We start from the raw sequence: 25830 nt of genomic DNA, 5'->3' as shown, positions 1-25830 counted from the left end.
CTGTTTTGTAATCCATAGCCTAGTTAAGATTGCTGCTTGAGAAGTTATACACAGTTTTAATTTAACCAAATTAATTTAACTCTTGATATTATTATTATTACCTTCATCATAGCACTTCTGGCAATGGTTGTAGTTCCAGGTCGCTCATCCCCCACATAAAACTGAAAAGGATCTACTGTAGCTGCATTGCGTTTAAACAAAATAGAAGGTGCAACGAAAGAATATCCCTATGAAATTGAAAAATCAGAAAAGCTTGATACTGTTGCATATAAAGTACCATCATACATATGAAACATCAGAAGTTTCAGAAGAATTTTGCAAGAAATCAGGATTTTTGTATCATAATAGAGAAATTTTAACTTTGTTCAACATGAATAGGTATTTTCCTAGAATTAGCTATGATCCTCCACAGTTAAAGACAAACCAATAATACAACAAGAATTCTAATTAATGCTAATCTGGCTCAGCTACAATTGCTTTACAATAGTGACAAAGACATATACTTCAAACTAACCAGCTTCCCAGGACACCTTAAAGTTAAGGGATGAAATACGTTGTATGTTATGATGTAAGCATTGAACAATTTCAAATGGATAAACTTTATATCAGTGTGTGTGGGCAATGACAGGCCCAGTTTGAGTATCATAGTAACAACAACTGTGACTACTACTACAGGGTGAATCAGATGTTATTAAGACATGCATAACCTGCTTGCTACAGTCACTGCAAATCCAACAAGTTCCAAAATATGAAACTACATTCCTGTACCCTAAGGATTAAGCTGCTCAAAAACAGACAATAAAAAGCAACAAAGCACAAGGAGGGGAGAAGAAAAAGCAATCCAAACTGCTGTTCATCTCTGCAGCTTTGGTACCAAGTTGGCTGCACAAGAGCTGTTTCTGCCTATTTGACACCCAGACTGCATAGTCTAAGAAGGGATCATGCTTTAATAGGAGGGAACAGTAAGGAAAGCTTTGTTACTCATCTGCTATACATCAGTCGGGTAACTAGAGCACTCCTACAAAACATGGAGGACTTCCTTTCAGCTCTGCAGGTAGCTCCCACTTTCCAAAGGATTACCTAACTAGCACATAATGTGGAAATGGGTGAACTACATTGCTCATGTTGAAGCTGGCAGCCCAGGCTGATGGAGTCAAGATGACAAGACTCAAAGTATGAAGAATCAATAAAGGACAGACTGACTTTAGTCTAGCAAGTAGGACATTCCACTGGTAATGAAAAATCAAGGAACTTTATATTTGCAGTAGGGCTGTTTCCACCCTTTTCATTTTGCAAATGTTAAACAAAAAGCCCTGGGAACTGGGACTAGAAATTACACAATTAATTCCAAAAAAATATAATAAGCAAGAGGTGAAAAGAAAAAAGCTATCTATACATGAGGAATTATTCAATATTTGTCTTCTTAAAAATTAATTTGAGTTCTTAAAATACCTGAAATATTCTTTCTGAAGTCTGAGGGGTTGCTGCAGGAGAGTATGTTGGATCCATTTCTGTAAACTCTTCTGCAAAATTACTGACATCCAATTCATCTCTGATTACTGGTTTAAATGGAGCTGGTATTTTTTTGGCGGCTAAGTCCTCCCAATTCATATTCTAAACAAAAAACAGGAAAGTAAGTTTGAATTAAATGAAAATTATACAGAAAGAGATACTGGAAAGAGAGACTTGTCCAGACACACAGTCCTAACTCCCTTGGCCATTTTCCACAGGCAGATGAAAAACATTCAAATTATGCTCTACTGATTTGCTCAGTTAAAGCCAAGTATTATCCTACTTATTTAAACAAAGACAAAATACAATTAAAAAGAAAGTCAAATAATTAAATTTAATAGTGGAGATGTGCCAAACAATTAGCATGATGGTCCTTGAATTTCTTCTTCTATTTCAGAACAAACAATATTTATATTTTTGTAAGCCATAGATCATGCAGTATCTTCAACTTTTCATTGCTGATTTCTATGCTTAATTACTGATGTCAGCTTTCAGAGCCCTGAGAGCATAAACCTCCAAATTCTTACTTAAAGGTATGATTAGAAAGAGGAAGCATAGAAATAGCAGTTATGAGAAAACTGCCCTCTTACTGTAAAGGAACTGAAATTAAGTAAAGAATAGAAAATGTTATATGATGACAAAATGCATCCCCTAAAATAAACAGTGAATTGAGGAAGTGTAACTCTGTTTAACTCTACTTAACTTCAGAAGCACCATAAATACATAATTCATTTTTTCAAAGAAAGAACACAATTTTAACAATAGTGGATAGAACACTACAGATATTGCATGCAAATCCAATCTTCATCATGGTTTGAAAGCAAATGTTAATATCTAGAAATCTGAACAGAATTAAAATTTACTAAACAAGACTAAAGATTTAATTAGGCCAAGAAAAACAGAGGAGTTTGGTGAATTTTATCACTATTCAAATTTTACTAATAATGCTAGTGGCAATCTTAAAAAAAATCCTTTCAAACAAAAACCCAATGGAAAACATAACACAATTTCAGTATTTTGCATCAAACCTTCTGATTTAAGCAGTGTGTCTTTTGGCTTCTTTAAGTAACTAATAGATACAGACAGAATATATTAAAAACTTAGCATACTCTTGTAATACACACGAAACCCATACAATAGAAACACACGGATATTGTCACTAACTTCAAGGCAGTTATTTATGCAATTAATATATCTCTAAGCTGTTCTGTTAACAGAACAACAGAATTTCCTTAGACTTTGATTTCACAGGCACTAATGCACAACAAGTGGGATCTGGTGAGTTTTGTTGTTTGCTTTACCTGGAAAAAGGGATGCTGTTTGATTTCATCAGCATCAGTGGGACCACACCCTAGCCTCTTCTTGGGGTCTTTCATTAAAAGCCGCTGAATTATATCCTTAGACAGAGCACTCATTTCTTGTGGATAAGGTGGCTCACTTTTTAATATTCTCCTTTAAAACAAACAAAATAATAACGTGGTAATTACTTTAAATGTTAAGAGTTAAAGAGTTACCATACTAATGGAAGTGTTAACATTTCACTTAAACTTCTATTGTACACAAAAGCAGGAGGATGACAAATATGAAACCAATCTTTTTTAAAATAAAGGAAGGTTTAAGGAATTGTGGACATGAAAAACAACATCTGAAGAGAGAAATTATGTAACCCAATCCACAAAAGGAGACCAATCCTCATTTCATGTACTGAGTTTACCATTTAAAAGAAATCTCATAGCTGCAACAGATAGCTCCACAAAGAAATCAACTTGATGCCTAATAGCAGTCAACCAAAAATAACTCCAATACTAAAAAGTATTAAAAAATAAAGAAAAAAAATTCCTATATTTGGAAGTTTGCCTTCACCCTCCATGTTGTGTGCAGTGCTCATGCCCTTGTCCCAAAAGAAAGTACTATAACTGGAAAAGTTTTACAGAACAGTAATGACAATAATAATAATTTCCACATCTCCTTTGGGCAGCATGTGTCAGTACTCAGTCACACTCACAGTAAAAACGGTGTTTCCTAGTGCTCAGAAGGAACTTCCTGTGCTTCAGTTTGTGGTCCCTAGCTCTGGTCTTGTCACCAAACACCACTGAAAAAGACCCCTCTTCTTTGTACACTGTCTTCAGGCATTTATGCACATTCACAAGGTGTTCCTGAGCCTTCCCTTCTCCAGGTGGAAGAGTGCCAGGCTTCTCTGCCTTTCCTCATATTGTCAGCAGCCCTTTGGTGGACTCTCTCCAACATGTCAAATAAATCACTCTCATGCACTGGAGACACCAGAAGTGGAACCACTACTCCAGGTGTGGCCTCACCAATGATGTGCAGAGAGGAAGGATCATAGCCCTCAACCTGATGATACTTTTGTGTAATGGAGCCCAGGATACCATTTGCTGCCTTTGCCACAAGGCCACATTGCTGGCTCATGTACAGTTTGGTGTTGACATAGCCTGATGCATACTGTCACTGTGGTGACTTCATAGTATGGCTTACAGTGCCTCCACTAAACATAAACTGAGTGATTTTGAGAGACTGAGGCTGAAATGACATGAATTTGTGGCAATACTAAGATCTCAACTATTATATGTTTCTGCCAGAGCTTAAGCTGATTGCTGCAGAACATTCCTAAATTTTGTTTAGAGTTACTGCATGACATATCCTTATAGCTATCTCATGAGAAAAATTTTATCTTGAAATCTCTAGCTTCTTGGATTAGTCCAAAAATAGATGCAAACAGATTGCTTCCTAAATAATCCTCTTCTGGCAGCGTGGAAGGACAAAACCAAGTTCAAAATGCACATATCCCAAGGGCAGCTTCTACGGACATAGTATCCAATATCACACAAACAAAAAGACAAAGCAAGCTGACCTCTTGGTTTAAGTAATGCTGAAAGGAGTTAAGAAAATACAGTCTGTGTTTTAAGATGGTGTGGAGGTCCAGGTTTGTTTTTTTAAATTATGTGTATCTGCAAGTAAGCGTCTAAATCACAGCCTTTCTGCTAGCAGAAGTAACAGCAAACCATAATACCTCTCTTCAACTTCTGGACACATTTCACTTTACAGAAAAGGAGAAGAAAGCACAATATTATCAAATTATTTTTTTAATTAGGGATGTTAATACTAAATTTAAACATCATTAAACAAGAGTATTCTTACACTGCAGGAGTGGTGAAGTAAAGATACAGTCTCTTCTGAATTCACCCAGTTTCAGGAAGGGGAAGCAGGTAAGGAAGTAAGAAAATCTTCCCTGTTCTAGAGACAGAAGACAGGAAACCTTGATAGAAAAATTATTTTATTTACAGGAGGGCCAATGAAATCTGCAATGTTTTCATAGCTTGAAAATCACTGCAGTTAGAGAAGTCTGAAGAAGCTTCTTTTTCAACCTTTCTAATAAAAGAATCAGGAAAGTATGTAACAAAGATCTTGGAAAATGACAAGTTGTCTTTGGGCTCGTGGAAGGGAAGAAAATTCCTCCAATCAGTATTTTTTGGAATTGATTTCTAAAGCAATAAGATTGAAACTCTGGGATGTCCTTAGATATCAAAAGGGAAATTCTAGAGCAAGTTCTCCTCTACACACTCTATGAACCTCCTAAAGTGCTTCCTCTCTGCTGTACTATTTCCAGCAGACATACAGTAAGTTTTATATTGAGAAAAATCTTCCATCTCTTGACCCTCCTAGAATCCACTGCAGAAAAGGCAGCATTTTCCCATGTTCCATTACAAGGAGATCCATGTAAGTGGCCACAGGCATTAATTCAAAAATACTTCTGAGGTTGACTGATACTAGAAAATACTGATGATGCTCTGTATTTGTTCACAGAAACAGCCCATACAGTGCTCGGAGGAAGCTGCATGCATCAAAATCCTTTTTGGGATGTATGTGCTTTTGTAAGGAAGCTACAGTCTTTAGCATTAATCACCCTTTCCTTTTTTTAATCCATGTCATCTTTTTGTACATTTCATGTTTATGGGGTTGTCCACATTGTTCATGGCAATGATCCAGTAACAGCAACAGATGCAAGCAGGAAGAATTAAAAACCCCAAGTGGCAACTGGAAGAGCTGAAGGAATACTCTGCTGTATTTATTGCTTTTCTGGCAAGTTAAAAGCCCTCTGAGTGGGGCAAGCTGAGATTATCCTGCTGATGAGAGAACTCAGGCTGTACTGAAAACTAAGAGAAACCACCCCTTGCATATGTCAAAAAGTTTTAACACTTTGCACGAGTCATTTCCATCTTACCTGTCTATGCAGAACTAGGAGCAACCCCACTGGTAATTGTTTTTTCAGGAACTTGGGCTCTGATGAGCTTTCCCCACAAATACTACAGACCAAGAGTACACGTGATAATGCAAAAAACACACTAATGGATGATAAAGAAGAAAAGAAGATGCCTGATCTAATTCTAAACTGCCCTGAGAATTGTGTCTTAGGGTGATTTATGATGATAGTCTATTCCCTGACGGCCTGCTTTATGCCCAAAAATGTGTGCTGTAATCTTTAAAGCAGGAGGGTGGGCAGGGGTGAGTGAGCCTTGGGCACTTCGGCAGATTTTTTTCAAAGCCTCACTCCTCAGGTGTCTGGGTTGCCAAGGGGTGTTTTTTTTGCTTCACTAGCTTGATTTTTTTGTTAGCCCAGGCAAGTTGTTCTTTTCCCTTACCCTGGCCTTGGAGAAGCTGCAGCAGCAATCCTTCGGCAACTTTTCTGATGTAAACTAGACAGTCTGTTAAATTCTGAGACAAGAGAAAAACGGACCTGTGAGACAGGAGTCAGTCAGGACCAGCAGGAGTAGAGAGACCACTCTGTCTTGGCCCCATACCTCAGAAAAGCTCAAGCAGAGAGAGAAAGCACAGCAATCCCACCTGCTTTATCTGCTGCAAAGAAGAGACCAACACTAGACAGTCAAAGGTTCCCACCTTTTTGACCAAACTAGTATTTGAATCTCCTGTTTGTTTTTGGGTTTTTCCCCCCTGAGAGAGGAGCCACTATCTTCTACCGACCATGTGGGGAGCTGGTTTTTTTTTTGTTTGTTTGTTTTCCCTGGCATTCTGCAGTTTTGTTCTGATGTGGAGGGGGGAGAGGACAGGGTCATTAATGTCCTGAGGTGACTTTATGTTTGTATCCCCAGTCATCTGTTCTGCTTATGATGGATATTAAATTCTGCACCTTTAAGTCTGATTCCAAGAGCAGAGGCGGGGGAAAAAAGAAGCAGCATGGAGTTTGTTATCAGAAACTGCACTTGCTTCCCTGTATCCTTCACAGATAGTGTTGGCTGCAGTGGACAGCAGAAGAGAGATCTCCTTTGGTTTTTAGTCACTATTTTTGCTAGCTGAGGCAGAGAAGCATGCTGCACTGTGGTTTTATTTTCCTTTTTCTTGGAACTGTTTAAACCTGTTCTGGACTGAAAACCCAGAAAAACACCAGAAAAACACCTGTGGTGCACCAGGGCCCAGGAGCATTTTCCAGCACTGGAGAGACTGGGCGAGCTGAGCTACACCCCATGGCGAGGTCTTTCTCAATTTTGCCACCTCTCTTCAGAACAGCAAGAGGTTCTGTTGCTTAATATTTATTTTTATGCTTGTGAACACTTTGCTTGTTGAATAAACATTTATTCCCACTTTTCTCTACGGAAATTTTTTCCCAAACCGGTTGGGGAGGGTCTGCTTGAATCTGCTTTCTAGAGGGACCCCATTCAGAGGTTTCGTCTCAAAATTTGCCCTAAACCAGGACAGGGGCTAAGGTCTAACAGTTTAATCTCTAGCATTTATTTACCTTTTTCCCATGCCTTGTGGTCAGTCTGTTTGTCAATAATCAAAAGGTCTTTTCACTTTCATCCACAGCATTCATTTCCTATTGGTGGAAAGGGATTGTTGCAACCCTTTTCAGAGGAGACAACTCATTCCAGTGTTTTGTCCTAAACTTGTCTCTAAACTAAGACATTGTCTTATAAGCATCAATCAAAAAGATACACATCCAGCTGGATGCACAGGGAATAAGAGAAAGCAAACCCAAGCTGTAACCCTGTTAAGGGGCAAACGGACAACACTTCCAAAGCAGAGTTTTCACCCTCATATTTGAGAATGACCCTGTCACCTCAGAACCAGTCAGGTCCAACTCTCTTGTTCTCTTGTTCCAACTTGGAGCAGTCAGATATGTATGTGCATCCCTGGTTTTAGGCAAGTCAGAAACTTTGCTATAATACCTAAACTTTCTTAAAACCATCTGTTTTACTGAATGTGAATGGATCTACAGGCAGACTTACCGATGCACTCTGATGTGCATCTAAACATAAAAATGCTATACATTATAGATGGGCAGCTAAAAGCTCTAGAAGAAAATACCTAGAAGAAATCATGCAAATTAGAAGTTGGATTTAATGACTGTTCTCACCCTTTAAAAGATCTAGCAATCACTAGAGTGAGTCATTGATTAAAGAAGGAAATCAATAAAGAAAGACATCCCAGTATACAGCTGTTATGCATCTTCCCAACAGGTCTATGAAGAAAGGGTTTTTTGCAGGATCATAGATGAAGTAAATCCATGGCATCTAACAGAGTGTCCAATTTCAGCTGCCCTCCATGAAGTTTAAATAGATTCTAACCAACTATGTCAAATAAAGACCATGGGCTGCTGCTGGTGTTAGTATGGCATCATATGTTTCTATAGATTATTTTACAGATGTATGTATGTATCAAAAAAAAGTTTCTATCTATTCATAAACCTAAAGGTGGTAAAATTTTCTAAAGTGCTGCACAGCTGCAAACTAGTACTCCAAAACCTTCCTGCTTATTTTACATCCTATACATGACAGGACCCTCAAAAGTCAGCCCCCTAAAATGGATTTCTCCATCTTGCAATTCAGCACTACAAACTACTTAGAGTTGAAGTGAAAATACTGCATGTGTAGTCAATCCCAGCCCTTGCCTATGCTTCTTCAGGATGGCTCTTATCCCTGGCTCAGCAGCAAAGTAAAGGGGAGAGGGTGTACTAGAAAAGGAGAGACATTGGAGTAGTTATGTGATTTTTTTTTATTTAATCAAGCTTAATAACTCATAACACAAAACATGTGAGGAAGAAGTCTTCAGAGATAAAAGGCAAAGCTTGCACTTACTTAACTTGTATTTTCCATGAAAGAAGTCCACGATGTTGCCAAAAAGATTATGATAAAAGAACAACACAATTTCTCATCAGAAAGAGAAAAAATATTAGAAACTACTGTTTCCAATAGAAAACACTGTTTCCAACACAAGAACTGAACTCTCCCTTGGAGAGATATTTTAGAACAAAGTTTCATGCTCAAATTTAACACCAGACAGCCATTGTGCCACATGAGGGAGTAAAATTATCTAAAAATATCTAAGATTACTTCCTACCCAGGTAAAATAAAAGAAGGACCTGGATGCATTTAGAAGATGACTTTTTTCCCTAAACTCACTAAAATAAACCCATGCTTTCAACAGCTTGTGAGCAAGTGAAAAACAGGATTCTTTAAGTCTGCTGCGATTGGCAAGTTTAAGCATATTTAGGTTAGCCAATGTAATTTCTGGTTAAAACAACCTTGCTATCAAGAAAGAAGTTTGTACCAACTGATATCTCTGTGCCAGTAATTTCATTATCAGTGGCAACTATCACTGTTTTGCTTCTGTTTGCCTGCTCAACACTACCCTCAGGGAAAGCTCCAAATACACTCCTGTGGCTTCCAAAGGCACACAGCAGTCACCATTCCCCAGAAAGTTCCACACAACTCAGTGCAGCATCCAGGGCAGCAGCAGTGTTCTCATATGTTCTTAAAAGGAGCGTAACATTTATGACAGAAACTGCAGAAACATAACACTGAAGTCATCCAACAAAGAAATTGCTATCAGTGGAAAGGATTTAGAAACCATTTGGTCTAATGAGTATAGGAGTAACACAAGACAGATGAAATCTAGTCTTCAATGCAATCATATGCTGGGAATAAGAAGATTTCAGCTATATAACTGGGAAGAAGAACTATAAACCAGGGGGTCATCAGTTGAAAGTGACAGAAGAGGAAAAGCAATTAGATCTATCAGACCAGCACTAGCATCAACAAGAGGAACCCAAGAAAAAGGAAGAAGGTTTTTTTTTTGTTCAGATGGCAAATTATTCCTTCCTTTAACCAAGATCTTCTTGAAACATCAAGAATAAATTGTCCATATGTAAGAAAGAACAACAGAAGCTGAGTTAAGAAAAGGCTTTTTCAGGAAACAGGAAGACCGGGGAACATCTTCAAAATAGGAAACTGTAAGATTTTGACTTCTAAATTTACCAAAATAAAAACTGAAATACTATAGGACTGCTGTCTATAAATGTGTAGTATAAACACCCACCAGAACAAAAACAGACTGAACAGCAACAGTAAACTTGCCACAACTAAAAAAAGCAAGTTATTAACTGTCAGAGGACAGATGTTAACAACCTTGTGAAATATGAGAAATATTACTATCTTAAAAAGCACAGAAGGGCCTACCAAAAGAAAGTCAAGCCCTGTAGAGCACATGACTGAAAAGTTTCCCAGTTTTTGGGAAACTATTTCTGTAAAATTCAGTTCAAGTTTTTCTAAAAAATATTTTTACACCTCCAGAGTGCCATCTAATAAATCTTGGGAATCAAAATTATGAAATTCAGCCATGGCATAAGTAACCAATCAACCAAACTTCTGTCCTTAAACAGGGCAGGAAGAGATAACTGAAGTTTTAACTGCAATATAACAACCAAGCGAGTGAAGTCCTGAATTTTCTTTCATTAATGGACTCCCCTCTCCCCTGTATTTTTTCTACTGAACGTCCAAGTTTCCTGCTGTGGTAGAGAAGTAAAAAACAATAAACAGGACTCCATCTCCCAAGAAATTGCCTGAATTCATAACATAAGTAAAATAAATTATCTAAATAATTGAGGTACATTCTGTCATCCATTGCAACCTTAAATATCAAGTGATTTCCGGTGAGGGTCACAGCCAGCACAGTATCTTCCAACAGAAGCAAGACTATTCTTAGTTTGGGGACTGGACTTAAAAGCTCATTTTGACAGCAGTTGGTAATTTGAGCAATTCGAGACCTCAACTTACTGCTCCAAAAAAAATCCAGTAAAAGGAAATTTTTGTTTTGGGGGAGATTTCAGTAATGTGTTTTGGGGAAGCTTATTGCTTTGCCTTTTAAAACTGCTCCAGTGTTTTTACACACGTACTGAAAACAAACCTAAAGTGTGGAGATAACAGAACGCAACAAAAAGTTTATATGTAAAAGCTAAGAATGGTATACTTTATTTCATTTCTGTAAGTATCATATTCATTTCTTCTCAGATACGGAAATGGGACCAGAAAAGATCTTTGTTTCATGCTATACGCTAATAAAATAAACATTACTTGTAATGAAAAGGTGGGAGTAGGGTACATTCTCACACTTTAAATCTGCAGTCTGCCAGAACAGCCTGGCAAGATAAAAAAGTGTCTCTAGCTAAAGATATCCCTTACGTATTAAGATTTGGAATGTGATAATGCTATTTACATTTACTTTGATATTTCATTCAATATTTCCTTTTCAACAGTAAACATAGAACAGGGCTAAGTATCTACATGGCTGTGGCTCCACTGCAGTTTAAACAAAACAGGTCTTTCGTAAAGTCAGTTCCATTAGCTAATAAAATCTACCTACTTTCTGATGTTGTTCTATTGAACAGAACCAGAGCACATAAATGTTACCATGGCAGCACTTTCTTCCTAAATTTTAAATTAACAAACTCTCACAGAACATATATTATGGCATAAGGATCATCTGTTAGCAAGCAGATATACTTCACTGCTTTGAATCTTACCTAGAAATCTCTGCTTGGGAATTCTTCTCTCCATCGACTGTAAATGGTGATGCTCCAGTTAACAATTCATACATAAGAACACCAACACTCCACCAATCAACAGCCTATAGAACAACAGTAATTATGTACGTTATGATACACTGAAGTAAAATTGGTAACAAAAGAAGGAACAGAACAATCTACTTAGAAAGCAACTAGCATAGGAAGAATCTACCTATATTCACATACAAAGGCAAAACAGGATACAATGAAGCATAAACAACTGTAGTACTGACTGAAGGTATTTTCTGTGATAAATTGATTTTATATTGAAATCTCTCCACTTAGCTTCAACTAATTTCTCAAGCTGAACTCTTTCCATTGACTACTACAGTTGCTTTTGTTTTCCCAACAAAATTATTTTTCATTTTTACCATTGTGATGTGGTATGAATTCTAATATATACTCAAAATAACAGAGGAACCTAAGGCTTGCTAAGACGTAGTGGACCTTGAACTTTATGAGCTTGAGAACAAAATCAAGGAATGTTCAAAAAGCACAATTTAATCTCACATTCCATGGTTAATCCAGGCACCTGAAAATGCTATGAAGTCATAGAATGATTTGGGATTGGGACATTAAATACCATGTTCCAGCCCCCTGCCATGGACAAGGACACCTTCCACTAGATCAGGTTGCTTAGAGCCCCATTCAACCTGGCCTTGAATATTTCCAGGTACAGATCATTCACAGCTTCTCTGGGCAACCTGTTCCAGTACCTCATGAGGCTCACAGTAAAGAATTTCATCCTAACATCTAATCTAATTCTCTCCTCTTTTAGTTTAAAGCCATTCCCCCTTGTTCAGTCACTACAGGCCCTTGTGAAAAGGGGCCTGTAGGTTCCCTTCACGTACTGGAAAGTCACAATGAGACCTTCTCCAGGATGAACTCAATTCTCTCAGCCTTTGCACACAGGAGAGGTGTCCCATCCCTCTGATCATTACAGATACACTCCTCAGGACTTGTTCCAACAAGTCCATATTTCCTCTGCTGAGGACCCCAGAACTGGATGCAGCACTGCTGGTGGGGTCTCATCAGAGCAGAGTGGAGGGGTACAATCCTCTCCCCTGCCCTGCTGCCCACGCTGCTTTGGATGTAGCTCAGGATACAACTGGCTCTCTGGGCTGTGAGTGCACATGGCTGGGTCATGGTCCAGACTCTCTCATCCATCAGCAACCCCAAGTCCTTCTCCACTGGGCTGCTCTGATCTGGGTTGCCCTTACCCAGGTGCAGCACTTTGCACTTTGTCTTGTTAAAACTCAACAGATTTGCATGCCCACTTCTTGAGCTTATCCAGGTCTCTCTGGATGGCATCCCATCCTTCTGTTTTTGGTTGTTGCTGTTAATAACAATAACACCAACACCAACAACAACAACTTTTTAATGTTTAAATATTTGGAGCACTATTTGTCTATTTAAGTTACTGAGATTTTTCACTTAGCTGGTATCTGTTTCATTCCAAACCTGAAAGATTTTCAGGGAATCTGCTTAAAAGTACAGTTCCTTGCTGTTATTAGATCTATGACATTTCCAACTTTGCACAAAATTTCAGCCAATTCATGTTTCATCTGTTTGCTGCTTCACTCAGGCAAAGCTTTCAGAAGAACCACGTCTCCAACATCCTACTGCTGCAATGGATCATGGAAAAAACAGTGAGTTTGTTCATTAAAGAATTCAGTAAGGATCTAGCACAAGCCTTGTTACTCCCACTTCGACAGTTCACTGCATTTCAGCTCCTGCTATTTTCCCTGCTATCCATTTTGCATGGACAGCTCCACATGGTACAGGCATTGCTCAGTTATGGTCACCCAATGCCACCACTGCATCTCAGGGGCCTTAGAGAGACAGACCATGGTAACACATGGGATATTTGGCTTCCCACATACTAATCATATTATTCATATCTCTCATATCTCATAACTTACAAAATACTTCTTTCTTTCAAAAGGAAGGATGCTACTATGAATAATAAAGAAAGCAGTTTAGACGTTTCAACAAAATTATTTACAGGTTTAAAACTTCTCAGGTTTACAGCCATGAAATCTGCAAATCAATGAAACTTCTGCTCTACTTATGTTGGCAATATTATTACAACACAGAAAGACAACTAGTGAAATCATGACAATTTGGCCACATATTTTATTTGGTTTTGCTTCAAAATACACAGAATCTGATGTCTCATATATTCAGCCAAGAGTGTGTAGAAGAACTACCTGAAGTTCTTGAAGTTATAATTAGTAGCTCTGTAGTGTTACGAATTATCTCTGCAAATATATAAATCGCAGAGAAATTCCCAAAGAATTTCCTCTTGGCATGTATTTTTCAAAAAAAAAAAAAAAAGGGAGGAGGATCTGCAGAATCAGAAATCAAACTTTAAAAAATAAATAGTGAAATACCAGAGCAAGTTCTCAAGACAAACACTGCAATCATCTAGAAGAGATTACAGATGATAAATATTGATTAATGAGAGCAAAGCATACTAAAGTAATCTTGTTTTCTCTTTTTGTAAGGTCTTTGAGTTGCTAGATATGCAGTAAGTATAAAATACACTAAAAATATTCTAAAATGACCATATAAGATATTGCCAATGGTAAGGTAGTGAGTGTGTGGTATGAACACTAACATCACTAACATAACTGCAAAATCACCCCTATTGATCAGCTATCAAGCTGTGAAGTTGTTCCTTATAGAATACTGTATGACTCAGCACAACATCTGATGAAAGTATCAGACAGAACCAAAGGTAACAGAACAGAGATTCCTCTTTAAGTCAGCAACAAGATTGAATTTATAAGCTTTGAGAAGCCAGAATCACAGTTCAAGGTGACTGAGAAACTGGAGTGATGCTCTGGAGGTTGCATGACTAAACTAAGAGAGTGCAAGAAAGAGCTTCAATCCGTAAGTTTTTTAAATTCCATTTTTAATAGTAATTGGGCAAGCAGTACAGTAGAAAAAGATGAAGAGGTTATAGAGGAATTCAAGGTAGGTGTGAGACAAAGACTAAGTGAAAAGACAAAGCACACTATTTCACGTGTGGTACAACAATCAGGGAGGTCATTCGGCTCTGCCTCTGCCAGATCCCAGGTGTGCCCACTACAGTGCTCCCTAACTGAAGGTAAGCTCAAACCAATAGAGACACAGAATGCACAGAGAAGGAAAAAAAACAACTTTCTCAGGCAAAAGTCAGACTTTTCCTTTATCTTGCCAGGCTGTTCTGGTAGACTTTTCCAGACAGGCTGCTATAAAAGGAACCACAGTCAACTACATTCCATGATCCACAACAGAAAGACAACTCAGTCTACAGCAAAAAAACAGATTAAATATTCTCCAAAACTTCCCTGCATAGTGAGCAATCAGAATAAGTTACCTAGGAATACTGTAGAATTATTTTGGAGAGTAGAGGATTTTGTTTGTTTCAAAAATCATCTGTTAATTATTGTTGTCTTGATCTTTTCTATAAATTACTGACATTTCATTGTATAATAAAACCTAAGTGGTAAGCCACACAATTTTACAATATGAGAACACTTAAACATTAATAACCTGTCCCATACCTCTCAATAAAGGTAACAGATATCTCTGATATCCAGTTTAAAATGTATCAGAATTAGCCACAAACCATTTTCCACTCTGAACTAGTCTTTTATGCAAAGGCAAATAAGTGTCAACTAAGTTTATTGTCCCACAGCATATTTAGAACAAATTTTGAATAGAACACAAATAAGCCTCAGTACCTTTATATATATGCCTTTTACTTCAGATTAAAAGAGGAAAATACATCAACATAAAATTGAAGACACAGGAAACAACCTATCTTAGGACAACTTTAAATAACACATACTTAAATAAGGTAACATGTATTTTACAAAAACCCCTCAAACAGAGAAATATGCTGACTGAAGAATTAGTTTATTTTCTGTAATAAATTTAGAACACACCTTATCATGTCCTGTGTCTCCCCCTCTTACAATATCTGGAGCCATATATTCTATTGTTCCACAGAAGGAATATGCTCTCTCGTTCTAGAAAAAAAAATAAAATTTACATCAAACAATTATATTATACAAATAATATGGGATAGATATGGCTAACAGTTCCGAGATGCTGGCAGCAATTCTTCTCCAAATAGCTCAGAACTGCTAGCTAAATAATATTCCATCACATGTAGAGATGTATCACATAACGCTACAGAATATTTAGTCTTCTATGAAAAAATAAATATCATAAGTTTGTGTTGCAGTCTAAAATAAGCACACAAAAATTAATCTACTAATATTGACAACAACTCTCCCCTAAGTCTAAATGATCTATACATTTCAGAACTTCACAAGATTCCCCAACTAACAGATATACATTCTGAAGGCTGCAAAACCAATACTCTAGATAACAAATGAAACTTTTCATTAAAAAGGGAATTACTAGTAAGATGTACAGTTTGACTAAATTGGATACAAGATCCTTCAAGTTCCCCACATTTAGGAATTCATTATGACCTCTAGAAAAGTTGGGTTTTTTGCAACAAACACATACATAAAAAACAACATTCTCTCAAGAAGAGACTTGCAGAGAGACAAGACAGAGAAGGGGAAAGGCAGACAGTGTTGTAAACTTAATTTTATTCTATGCACTGAAATATTCTCTTGTTCAAAACTAAGCTGCTTTCACAGGCATGTATAATTGTTCCCTGGTAGCGATTTACCTTTGAGGTCAACATGAGGTCATGCTGTACCTTGCTAATGACGAAAGCACATGTGTTTGGGCCATGCAACATTGTTCCTCCCTTATCCTTCATGCTTCTAGCATTTTGGGGAGAGATCCTGATAGGTCCTTTAAAGAAGAGTGTTCAAAAAAGCAAATATTTCAAAAGTCAGGTTTTACATTTGTAGATTCAGGTTTGGAGTTCAAAACAGGTGCTATATAAGAGACTACGCTAATGAGAAGAAGCTTCTAAAAGTCAAAATAGTGCTCTGTGCTACCCTAAGGCACAAAAATTAAAACAGTCCAGCAGCATATTATTAACTGTATTTCTTAAAATACATATACTGTGACTGGTTTTTGGGGTAAAATTCTAAGTTCAGAATAGTTATAAGGCCTCATTTTGTTTAAATATTAACTTGAAATACTAAATTCTGAGACAACACCATTTAATAATGAACTTTTTATGATTCCATTTTCTTTTGACACTACTATTGTTTCTCTTTGATAATCTTTTCCAGTACCTGTTATCTTTCAGAAATATAGTGTGAAAGAAAGCACAAACAAAGAAAAATGTCCAATTGCTAGCCCTCCCTCAGAGAAGCTAAACCTATTCAATCTCTCTGTTCCTTTTTCCTTCAGCTGGGAGGGAGGGAGGAAGGAGGGTGAAAAGGAAAAGGAAAGGGAGTGGAAAACGCAGAAAGAAACTGCTCTTCACTTGCTACCTCTCCAAAGAGTAAAGATAATGCAGCCAAAGTGAGATATCAAGACAACTGCCTGAAAGCAAAGCACTCTGATTCCAACTATAGATTGACATAAATTTGCCTCCATAAGATAGTGTAGAATGTCCTGACTTCAAAACAGCTGAAGTCATAAAATCCAGATACTACTTTGTTGGAAACCTTTGTTCATGCTGTGGTTTATTAAGTTACAAGCTTCATCAATGAAATCTAGCTGTAACTCAAAAAACACAGGTTTTGGAGTATGAAGTTTCATTAGGAACACATAGGTAACTTTGTCACTGTTAAATACGCCTATTACAGGAAGTCACTAATAGTTTCTGCTGTTGTGCACTACATGTGGGTTTAAAACCATTTTCAAAGAATGTTATCTCCAGTAACAGTTTTATTTTCTGTCATTTTCTGGTCTCCTGGGTACGTCAGAGATGTGGATACAGTGGAGAGAGTCCAACAAAGAACTATAAATATAATTAAGGGAATCTATGAGGAAAGGCTGGTAAAGCTGGGAGTGTTTTATCTGAAGAGGTGAACCTGAAAGTTCAGGGAGATCTCACCAACGTACAAAAATGTCTGAAGGAAGCATGCAAAAAAGAGGGATCAAGGCTCTTTTCAGTCATGCCCAGTGACAGGACCAGAGAAGGAAACACATTTTTCCTGTGAGGGTGACTGAGCACTGGCACAGGCTGGCCATGAAGGTTGCGGAGTATCCCTCCTTGGAGATATTCAAAAGGCTTCTTGTGGGCAACCAGCTTTAGGTGACTGTATTTGTGCAAAGGGTTGGGCAAGATGACTTCCAGCAATCCCTTCCACTCTGTGATTCTGTCACAAAACACCACTATAATAAGCTGTATTTCAACATTTATTTTGAAATCACAGCCAAGTCTTATTTTGTACCACCTCCAAATTTACGTTTCATTCAGCTGTATAAGATAAATCCAAATTCCAAAGTCCACATTATTAATACTACCATGTTATGAGAGGTAAGACAAGAAAGCATGCTCTTAAAAACATCTGAACATGGATTATCCACCAGTGAATGCTCATTGAACATGCACATCTTGCAGATACTTGAGCTTAAGAATTTTTTTGTCTAACATAGAACACTCCTTTTCTTCCCTCACTCAGCATGCCTGCCTTAAACGTTGTGGCTCTCTTCTCTGAGTTACAGAACAGCAAGCAACTAGACATTAACAGATGGAAACAAAAGTGTGGCTAACCCATAACTAACTCAGTACAACATTGACTTTGTCTTTACCCAGGTGTCCTTATGTTTGTTCCAAATCAGCAAATCAGTTCTCTAATGTATACAAATAATCTGGAGATAGTTTCAGTCTTCTAGCACACAACAGATGGTAATGATTTCTCTTTCTTTACCAAGTTCAGCATCATTCCTGAATGTTTATGCAATAACATATCTTTCAGTAAAGGTTAATGAAGTGGCTACTTCAAACCAGTTAGCTGCTTAAGAGAGCAACAACTTGTCATGAAGCCACTGATAGAGAATTTTGTTAAGAGTTCTTGAATAGGGAAAGATAGATCTAAATTCACATGGACAGTCAGGCAGTTAATTTTGTTAAACCATATTGCTATTAAATTAAAAAACCAAGTTATATTTCCTTATTACTTTTTGAGATGAGCTACACACTGACACAGTGGCAGTCCCAATATATATTAGCAGACTGTTTCTATTAAATACTCTAGTGCGACACACAGGGTAGATTTAGAAATTTCCCCACCAGCTACAGCAATATTAAAAAAGATAGTGTACTGCATTCTTTCCAAGTTCCCTGCTATCATTCTGACTGATCTAAGCATCCTAGTGAAACGTAACTCCTTTAATTTGCCCAGGCATTTTCAGTACATCTCCACATAATTTATTTTAACATCACATTTTCCTTTTCCTTCATCAAAAAAACAGAAAGGGCACTGAGAAGTTTAGTACAGAGTGTTAGAACCCTGCAACATCCAAGAGATGCGTAATGCAGATTAGCATTTGTCCTGGGAATTCAGCCACTTCACCAAAAAAAACCCTACCTCAGAGCAGCATCTTCTTTGCTAGGACTATGCACCCCAACCTGGGCAGCTTGGCCACAATTACACCAATTGCAGAGATCAAAATACCTAGCTCCAAAAATCAATCAAAAGTGCTGACAGAAGGATGGCAATCTTGTACCACCATGTTCTTGATGATCTCGTGGTATCGTCCCTTGGCTCTACTTTATAACCAAGGAGTGGCAGACAGACCTTTGAAACTACTGGAAAATGTAGAAAGCATGTGTGTAAAGTTTTCTCCCTAATGACAGAGGTCTTATGCCTTCAGAGTTGCCTAATGACCTCCTTCAACAACTAAAAAAAGCACATTAACAGCAACAAAAAAAGCAAAAGGATCAAACTCCATTTTGCTGCAGAGACTAATCACACATCTACAGGAAAGGCCTGAATGATGAGAAACAGTCACTACTGTCATAGAAGGATGTGTCGTTTAGAGCATGCATCCTTAGCCTACAATACTACAAATTCAGTTTCATGGTTTTTACAACATATGCAAGGGTAGCTCAGACAGTTATTAAGTCTTGCAACTGCTCAAAAGCTCATTACAGTATGTGGGAAAAGAACTGCAATTCCAAAGTGAATCACACAAATTAGATGAGACTTCAAGACAGCCAAGGTATCACTCATACTCAACACACACTTAAAAGGCTCAGATCTACCGGGTCAAACTGTCTTTTTCCAGCCAGCTCTTTGGAAAAAGGGCCACTCCATTATGTCTAATTTAAGAAGATACTGTGCTGGAAAGATGATGTTAGTTTCCAGTGCCACAAAACTCACACAGCCCAGAAGCATTGAGAATGCCTGATTCAATGTCCTAATGCATCTAAAAAGGGCATACAATCTGGGCAAAAGAATAGTGACAGCAGATTTTGGGTGGGTGTTTCTCAGCACCCTGAGTGTTTTGAATTACAAGGTGAAGGCCTTGCAATTCTTCTCAGAGCAGAGGACCTGATCCCAAGGAACTCTTACATGGTATTGTAACGCCTTCGATAGGCAGAACATCATTAGTTCAGGGGATCAAAAAATCAAATTAATTTACCTATAACTGAAAAGTGAAGTTAGAGTATCGGTCTTAGAATACTGAGGCATATTCCGAGTACACTGTTCTGCAGTTCACAAGACTACGGGGAACATTTTCTTACCATAGAAATACTGGTTTGAGAAAATGCTTCAGATCTTGAGGAACTGTGATTTTAATTCCAAAGTGTAAATCCAGGTGCAGAAAGCACTCAAACGTTTTAAGACAGTTATTTGGCCATTTGAAGATGTATTGTTTAATATTTAAAGGTACAGCCTCTGAAGTACTTCTTTAACTTGATGAACTTCATCCAAACAATGTCCCACCACTGCTCCAACAGACACTTGAGTCATAAAATCTTATGACTTATTTAATTCAGAAGTCTTTGTGCAAACATTATTTAGACAGAGAACACATTCTTTTCACCATTCAAAATTAGGACCCACTTCTCCAACTACTTGAAAGGTCATCTTTGAAATACAACAGACTGCTTTCTGTTCTCCAACTACTTAATGTACAAATACTTTGTTCTTAACTGAGTTAAACTACTACCTGGAACATCAGATATGACACATTCTGAAACAGCAATACTATCATAGGCCTTCAAACCATGTAACTTGACTCCTTAAATAAATTTTCTAACTTGTAAAAAGTAAATAAATAAAACCAAAGCTACTCTTCCCTAAAAGGTCTTTTAACAGTGTAAGCATTCTCTAATGAGAATACCCTGCTAACAGAAGAGAAGACAGGGTCAAAAGGCATTGTTAAAAACTAGAGCAAGTAAGTTCGACTATTTTTACAAGGAAAAACGTAGTCGAGAAATAAGCAAATTCAGACAGCAAATGCTAGAAAGGATATATAATGCAACTGTATTCAGAAGTAAGACTTAATTTGGTATATAAGCCCAGCTAAAGTGTTTCACAGGTTATCTAATTAAATAATTTTTTTTCCTTTCAACAGCAACATAAAATCTATTTCTTAGTCTCCTCAAATGCATGAAGTGGCAGACCATTTCTAGGCTGGAACAGATGCCACTGTTTGTACTGGACCAGAGAACTCTATTGTTTATTGACTAATCCAGGGAAGCACACTGGAGTAAAACTACCTTCCTTCATTGCTTATACCTCTCAATAAATGCTTCAAGTCCCAAGCTGTCTTTCTTCCTTTGTTAATTAGAGTCTCTCTGGGCTCTGTCAGCTGTGTTTCAAATAGCAGCCATTAGAAATGAAGACATACCAAAATTTCTAGAATACAGAAAACAGTATCATCATTGCTCCTATTTTGTACAGGTGAGAGTGTATGTAATCAGACTCCTGAAAGTCATAACTTACAGCTTTGCTGCAAGCATAAATAGTGAAAACTTTTCCAGGATACCAATGTCAGGGCCCTGAGCTTATCAACAGGCTCCACAACCTCTTTCACCAGTCCTAGGGTTTAAGGCATCTCTGCTTAAGACCAATTGAAGCTGAGTAAACTGTGTGGAACCTTGTCAGGGGCCTCCTCCACTTTCAGCTGGGAGCAGAAGTTCAGGCTCCCATTCTTGAACCTTGCATCAGCTGTGCTGTAGGTATGTCTGTACTTGGCTGGGTATATCACTGATACTGATCCACCAAATTCAAATCCTGACTTGTCCTCAAGCCTCTCTCCTCACAACAAACTTTTCTGATAACCACTGGATTGTTGCCCAAGCCTGTTTTTCTGGCACTAGACTCTGTCTGTTCTTCTTGCACCACTGGTCAGTAAGCACATGGATCCATACTTGCTGTGGTCACCCTCAGCTCACACTAATGTAGAGAGCAGTCTCCCCATCCTGCTGCTTCCTGACAAATTAGTCAAGAACCACAGTTCCTCCAGGAACAGCTACAGGACTGAAGAATTGAAGTGGTTGAAGAGTTCAGCAGGATCACACAGAGTATCTCATGTATTAGCTACCAGCAAAGCGGCTGCAAGCTACTGATCAAATATTAGAGTTTCCTTGGTAAGCTTAATAAGAAAGCCAGGACCATAGGATATATCAAAGGAATGCTGTCATAACTGAAAATTTACTTGCAATATCTAAGGCCACATAGAAGAGGTTCTTCTAACAAGCTGTCTTGCTGAAAGGATTTTGTATTTCAGAAAAATCACAACTACAGACTGAAAAGCCTGAATTCTGGGCAGAAACAGGACCTGTATCTTCAGTGAGCCTTAGAGGTCATCCTATCATAGATATTTGACTCAAAAATAGAAATGCACCAAGGAAAAACCCATTTCCATAGAAATCATACCTGTAACATCCTTTGCTGTCATTTTAATTGCCCAGAATAACAATAATTAGAGTCTTAATTTAGAAAGACATATGAAAATTGGCAGAAAGAACTCTCACAGTTCAACGATGTGTGATGTGATTTAGGTTTAAAATGGGGGGGTACCTTGCTTCAACAAAGTCCTTACCATACTGACTGTTTTCTTCTTTTTATTAATTTTTTGCTGTTGTTTCAATTACTTTGAGAAACTTATTGGGGATAATATCCAAACTTAACACTGAATAATTAAGCGGTCCATGTCAGAAAGTGTAACTTCAACCAAAAAGCCTCTCAGCTGAAGACTGTTGCACTTCTGTAGCTGTAAACTTCTATTAATAACCAAAACTATGGCCTTTGCAGGAGACAAATGAGGAAGAACAAAGGCAAAAAAAAGTTCAGCGGTACACTAGTGAGATTGCTCTGCTGCATATAACAAAATCATAATAAAGACTGTAATATAAAAACAAAAGTTTAGACTAGAGCAAGAATGGTTGCAATAGGGCAGATTAAAGGTTCACTAGTTTGAAATGTCATTGTATGAAGGATTTTTTAAAAATACAGGGTCATGCGAAATGAATTGAACATCCTGTCCTGGCACCTGCTCCAACTTGAAGAAGCCAGTCAGTTAAGTCAAAATACCATATTGGTCACTATGCCTCTTGCTACAGCTAGGCTAATGATTTCTGCTTCCAAAACACATAGGAATGATGCTACAGAATTTTTCAAGCAAGAATGGGATTTGCCTGCCAGCAAATGCCATCAGAACAGGCAATTATAGGGGACAGCAAGAGCAGCTAAACCTTGAACTGTGTTAAACAAGAAACCTGCAACCTCTGCCTCTGTGACCCCAGAACAAAAGCCAGTGGAAGGCCACACCCTCATCTAATGTCAAGTGGAGATTCAAGAACCCTTTTCACAGATTTTTATGACAGCTATGTTGGCTTTCACAGTGCAATGCAATTACAATTCTACAAAGAATTATTTAAACCGGTTCTTGAGAATGGATTTTAAAGCAAATAATTAAGAGTAAAGAAAACAAAAGTCTCAATTCTCCAGACAAAGAAAATCCAGAAACCATGTATTATTGTGTGGGAGGAATGCAAGTATGTACCACTGCCAGCTTGTATGAAGATTTCGTTCTAGATTCTTCTCAAAATTCCAATTTTTGGAAGTATATGTAGCAGGTCATCTGAAGTATGGATAATTTCACTAATTTTGGCAAGAGAATGCACTGTCTAATTGCAATGACAAGACATCATCACTCAAACTGGACAATTATAAAGGGTCTTAAAGTTAAATGCAGAGGTAATCTAATAGGTCACTCAAGGTAGATGACAGTTCCTAAAGCACTAAATGAGTCATTTCTCTCTGTTCTGGACCACCTTTAAACTGCACTAAGAATGTATACAAATCTCTTCCTGGTTCGTTTACCAAAACCCATAGTGAACTAGCCTCCATTTAATCACTTTTCCTCCAATGAAATGTTCTTTAAAATCTTTTAAAAATACATACTACTTTTCTTTCCAGAACAGAATGTTCACTCTATCGTCAAATACAATTCAACAATGCAAAGGATTTTGCGTTACAACTAAGTTTGCAACTCTCATCTAGAGATTTTCAGATGAAGAAACAACAATTTATATGAACTATTCATTCTGCACATCAGATCAAAGTACACAGACATCCACCCAAGTGTCTTAGGTTTCAATTCAATCATCCCTTATGTTGAATATCCATTTTAATATTATTTATTACTAAGGCATTTGTATGCTCACAGATACACAGTTTGAAGACTGACAACATTCAGTATTTACTATCTAATGTTTTTGAACTTCATTAAGCAAACACAAAAGCTTCAGAAAAAAACTTAAGCTAGTGCAGAAAAATATATCAATGCAGAAAAATGGAGCATTTCACTCCACTCTGGGAGAAAGTGTACTTTACTGGATTTAATTACAAAGAAAAACATTAATTATTATGCATGGTCAAATAGATCACTTTTACAGTAATTCAATGCATGTGTTCATATTATTTTGTTTAAGACAAAGATCTCCATGTATGCTAAAATATTACTTTTAGTGTAGTTACAGAACTAAAGGCAATGGTAGGGGAAAGAAGGATTTTTAAAAATGAAATACCTCTTGAGCAATACACCTGATGACTAGGTTAAACTGACATTGACCAAATCAAAACAATTCCAGCATAGAAGTGGAGCTATTAATGAGGTAAGATAAAAATATGCCTAAACTACAAGTCCACAAGATAAAGCTAACACACAAGAAATACAATGGAAAAAAACCCCAAACCAACAACTTTGGAGTTCTGGGGTATTTAAAGATAAATATATTACAAGACTTAAGAAAAACCAACCAAACAAAAAACTCAACACTGAAGCACTGAAGTGATTTCACTTATGCAATGCACACTGCTGTGGAAATTTTAAGTTCCACCAATTCTCCATGTCCCCAAAAATAACTTATATTAATGTCAGGTACAAATGTACTTTGAAACCCAGTTAGACAAACACTAGACTGAAATACATGAAAACGTAAGGATAAAATTGGGGTTTTTTTGTTTATAATTCAGTTGAGATTTAAAAATGATACACACTAGCCTTAAATTCATTACAGGGTTTAGAATATAAATGCCACAAAAAAGCAATATTAAATCTCTTTCTATTTCTTAATCTCCTACCCAATCCCACTCTATGGTTAGGCTAGTAAAACTGTATGTCTTCGTGAGCTTTTAAATGAAGTTTGCATCAAAAGTAATTTCATACTTAAATACCCTGTGACACCTACCTTTCCTATGTGAAAGTTCCTTTTTATTCTACTCGATTTCTACTTTATTCTTGCATGTAAATAAAAGCATATTGCTTCATTTTAAAGAAAAAAAAAAGGCAACACCACTGTTGATTCAGTTGTAAAAGACAAATTTCAGGTTTTAGCAAAGCAGTACCGTAAAATAAGCTCTTAAAGCTGCACTGCATTAACTTGGATGTTTAATTCTTGCATGCTACTTTCACATAGTAACTGTAAAACAAAGAATACTTGACAATGCACTCTTCGCACGTGCTTCAGTAGCTGCATGGCAGAAATCAAAAGGTTTCTGTTTTCCTGCAAGCCACAGGCATTTGCTTCCTTTCACTCAAACAGTGCTTAAGGAAAAGCAGCTTCCCAACTCTCCACTGTAGAACAGTCAATCTGCTGTAATGATTTTAGTCCTGTTTGACTCATTAGGTAGCCAGGTACATGGGAATCTTTAATAGTCATCAGATGATAGCAGAGAACGAAAAAATTGAATAGTTATGTTTTCTAGCCAGCATTACTAACTATAAAACTATCCAAAATTCAAAAATACATGGTGAAGTATTTCTCTCTAATAAGAACTCTAAATATAGTTTATATCTCTACTACGATAATTTTTATACATTTTTAATAACCTAAATATAAGTTGTTTCAGATAATCAGACCAAAGAGGGAGTTACTACAATAAATTCCACTTGCTTAAGTATGCATTTCTAATGGCAAAATTCTTGCAAGAAGCAGGTGGACCAGGAAAGATATGTGAAGAAATAGAGAGAAAGGAAAGTACACAGCTCTGATTAAATTGCAAATGCTACACCTTTACCTGACTGACACAGTTGTGTAATTTTAT

General features: G+C 37.3%; 1 protein-coding gene across 3 annotated transcripts in view; it reads right to left on the bottom strand.

The window, feature by feature from the left end:
- Window positions 1-25830, bottom strand: part of RPS6KA5 (ribosomal protein S6 kinase A5) — a 70432-nt gene that overhangs the window by 15689 nt on the left and 28913 nt on the right. The window contains exons 2-7 of one of the 3 annotated variants that reach the window (XM_066321914.1): window positions 16083-16210; window positions 15322-15405; window positions 11345-11448; window positions 2814-2964; window positions 1453-1614; window positions 102-227 (exon numbers count right to left, since the gene is read on the bottom strand). In XM_066321914.1, the coding sequence (XP_066178011.1) occupies window positions 102-227; window positions 1453-1614; window positions 2814-2964; window positions 11345-11448; window positions 15322-15405; window positions 16083-16175 (720 nt within the window). In that variant the 5' untranslated portion in view covers window positions 16176-16210. The remainder of the gene's footprint in view (window positions 1-101; window positions 228-1452; window positions 1615-2813; window positions 2965-11344; window positions 11449-15321; window positions 15406-16082; window positions 16211-25830) is intronic. The other 2 variants (XM_066321915.1, XM_066321913.1) reach the window with 2 other exon arrangements.

This window comes from Sylvia atricapilla, chromosome 6 (assembly GCF_009819655.1).
Source record: "Sylvia atricapilla isolate bSylAtr1 chromosome 6, bSylAtr1.pri, whole genome shotgun sequence".
In the NCBI taxonomy this organism is placed as follows: Eukaryota; Metazoa; Chordata; class Aves; order Passeriformes; family Sylviidae; genus Sylvia; species Sylvia atricapilla.
Note: the sequence above shows the minus strand (reverse complement) of the source record. Positions and strands in the feature narration are given on the sequence as shown.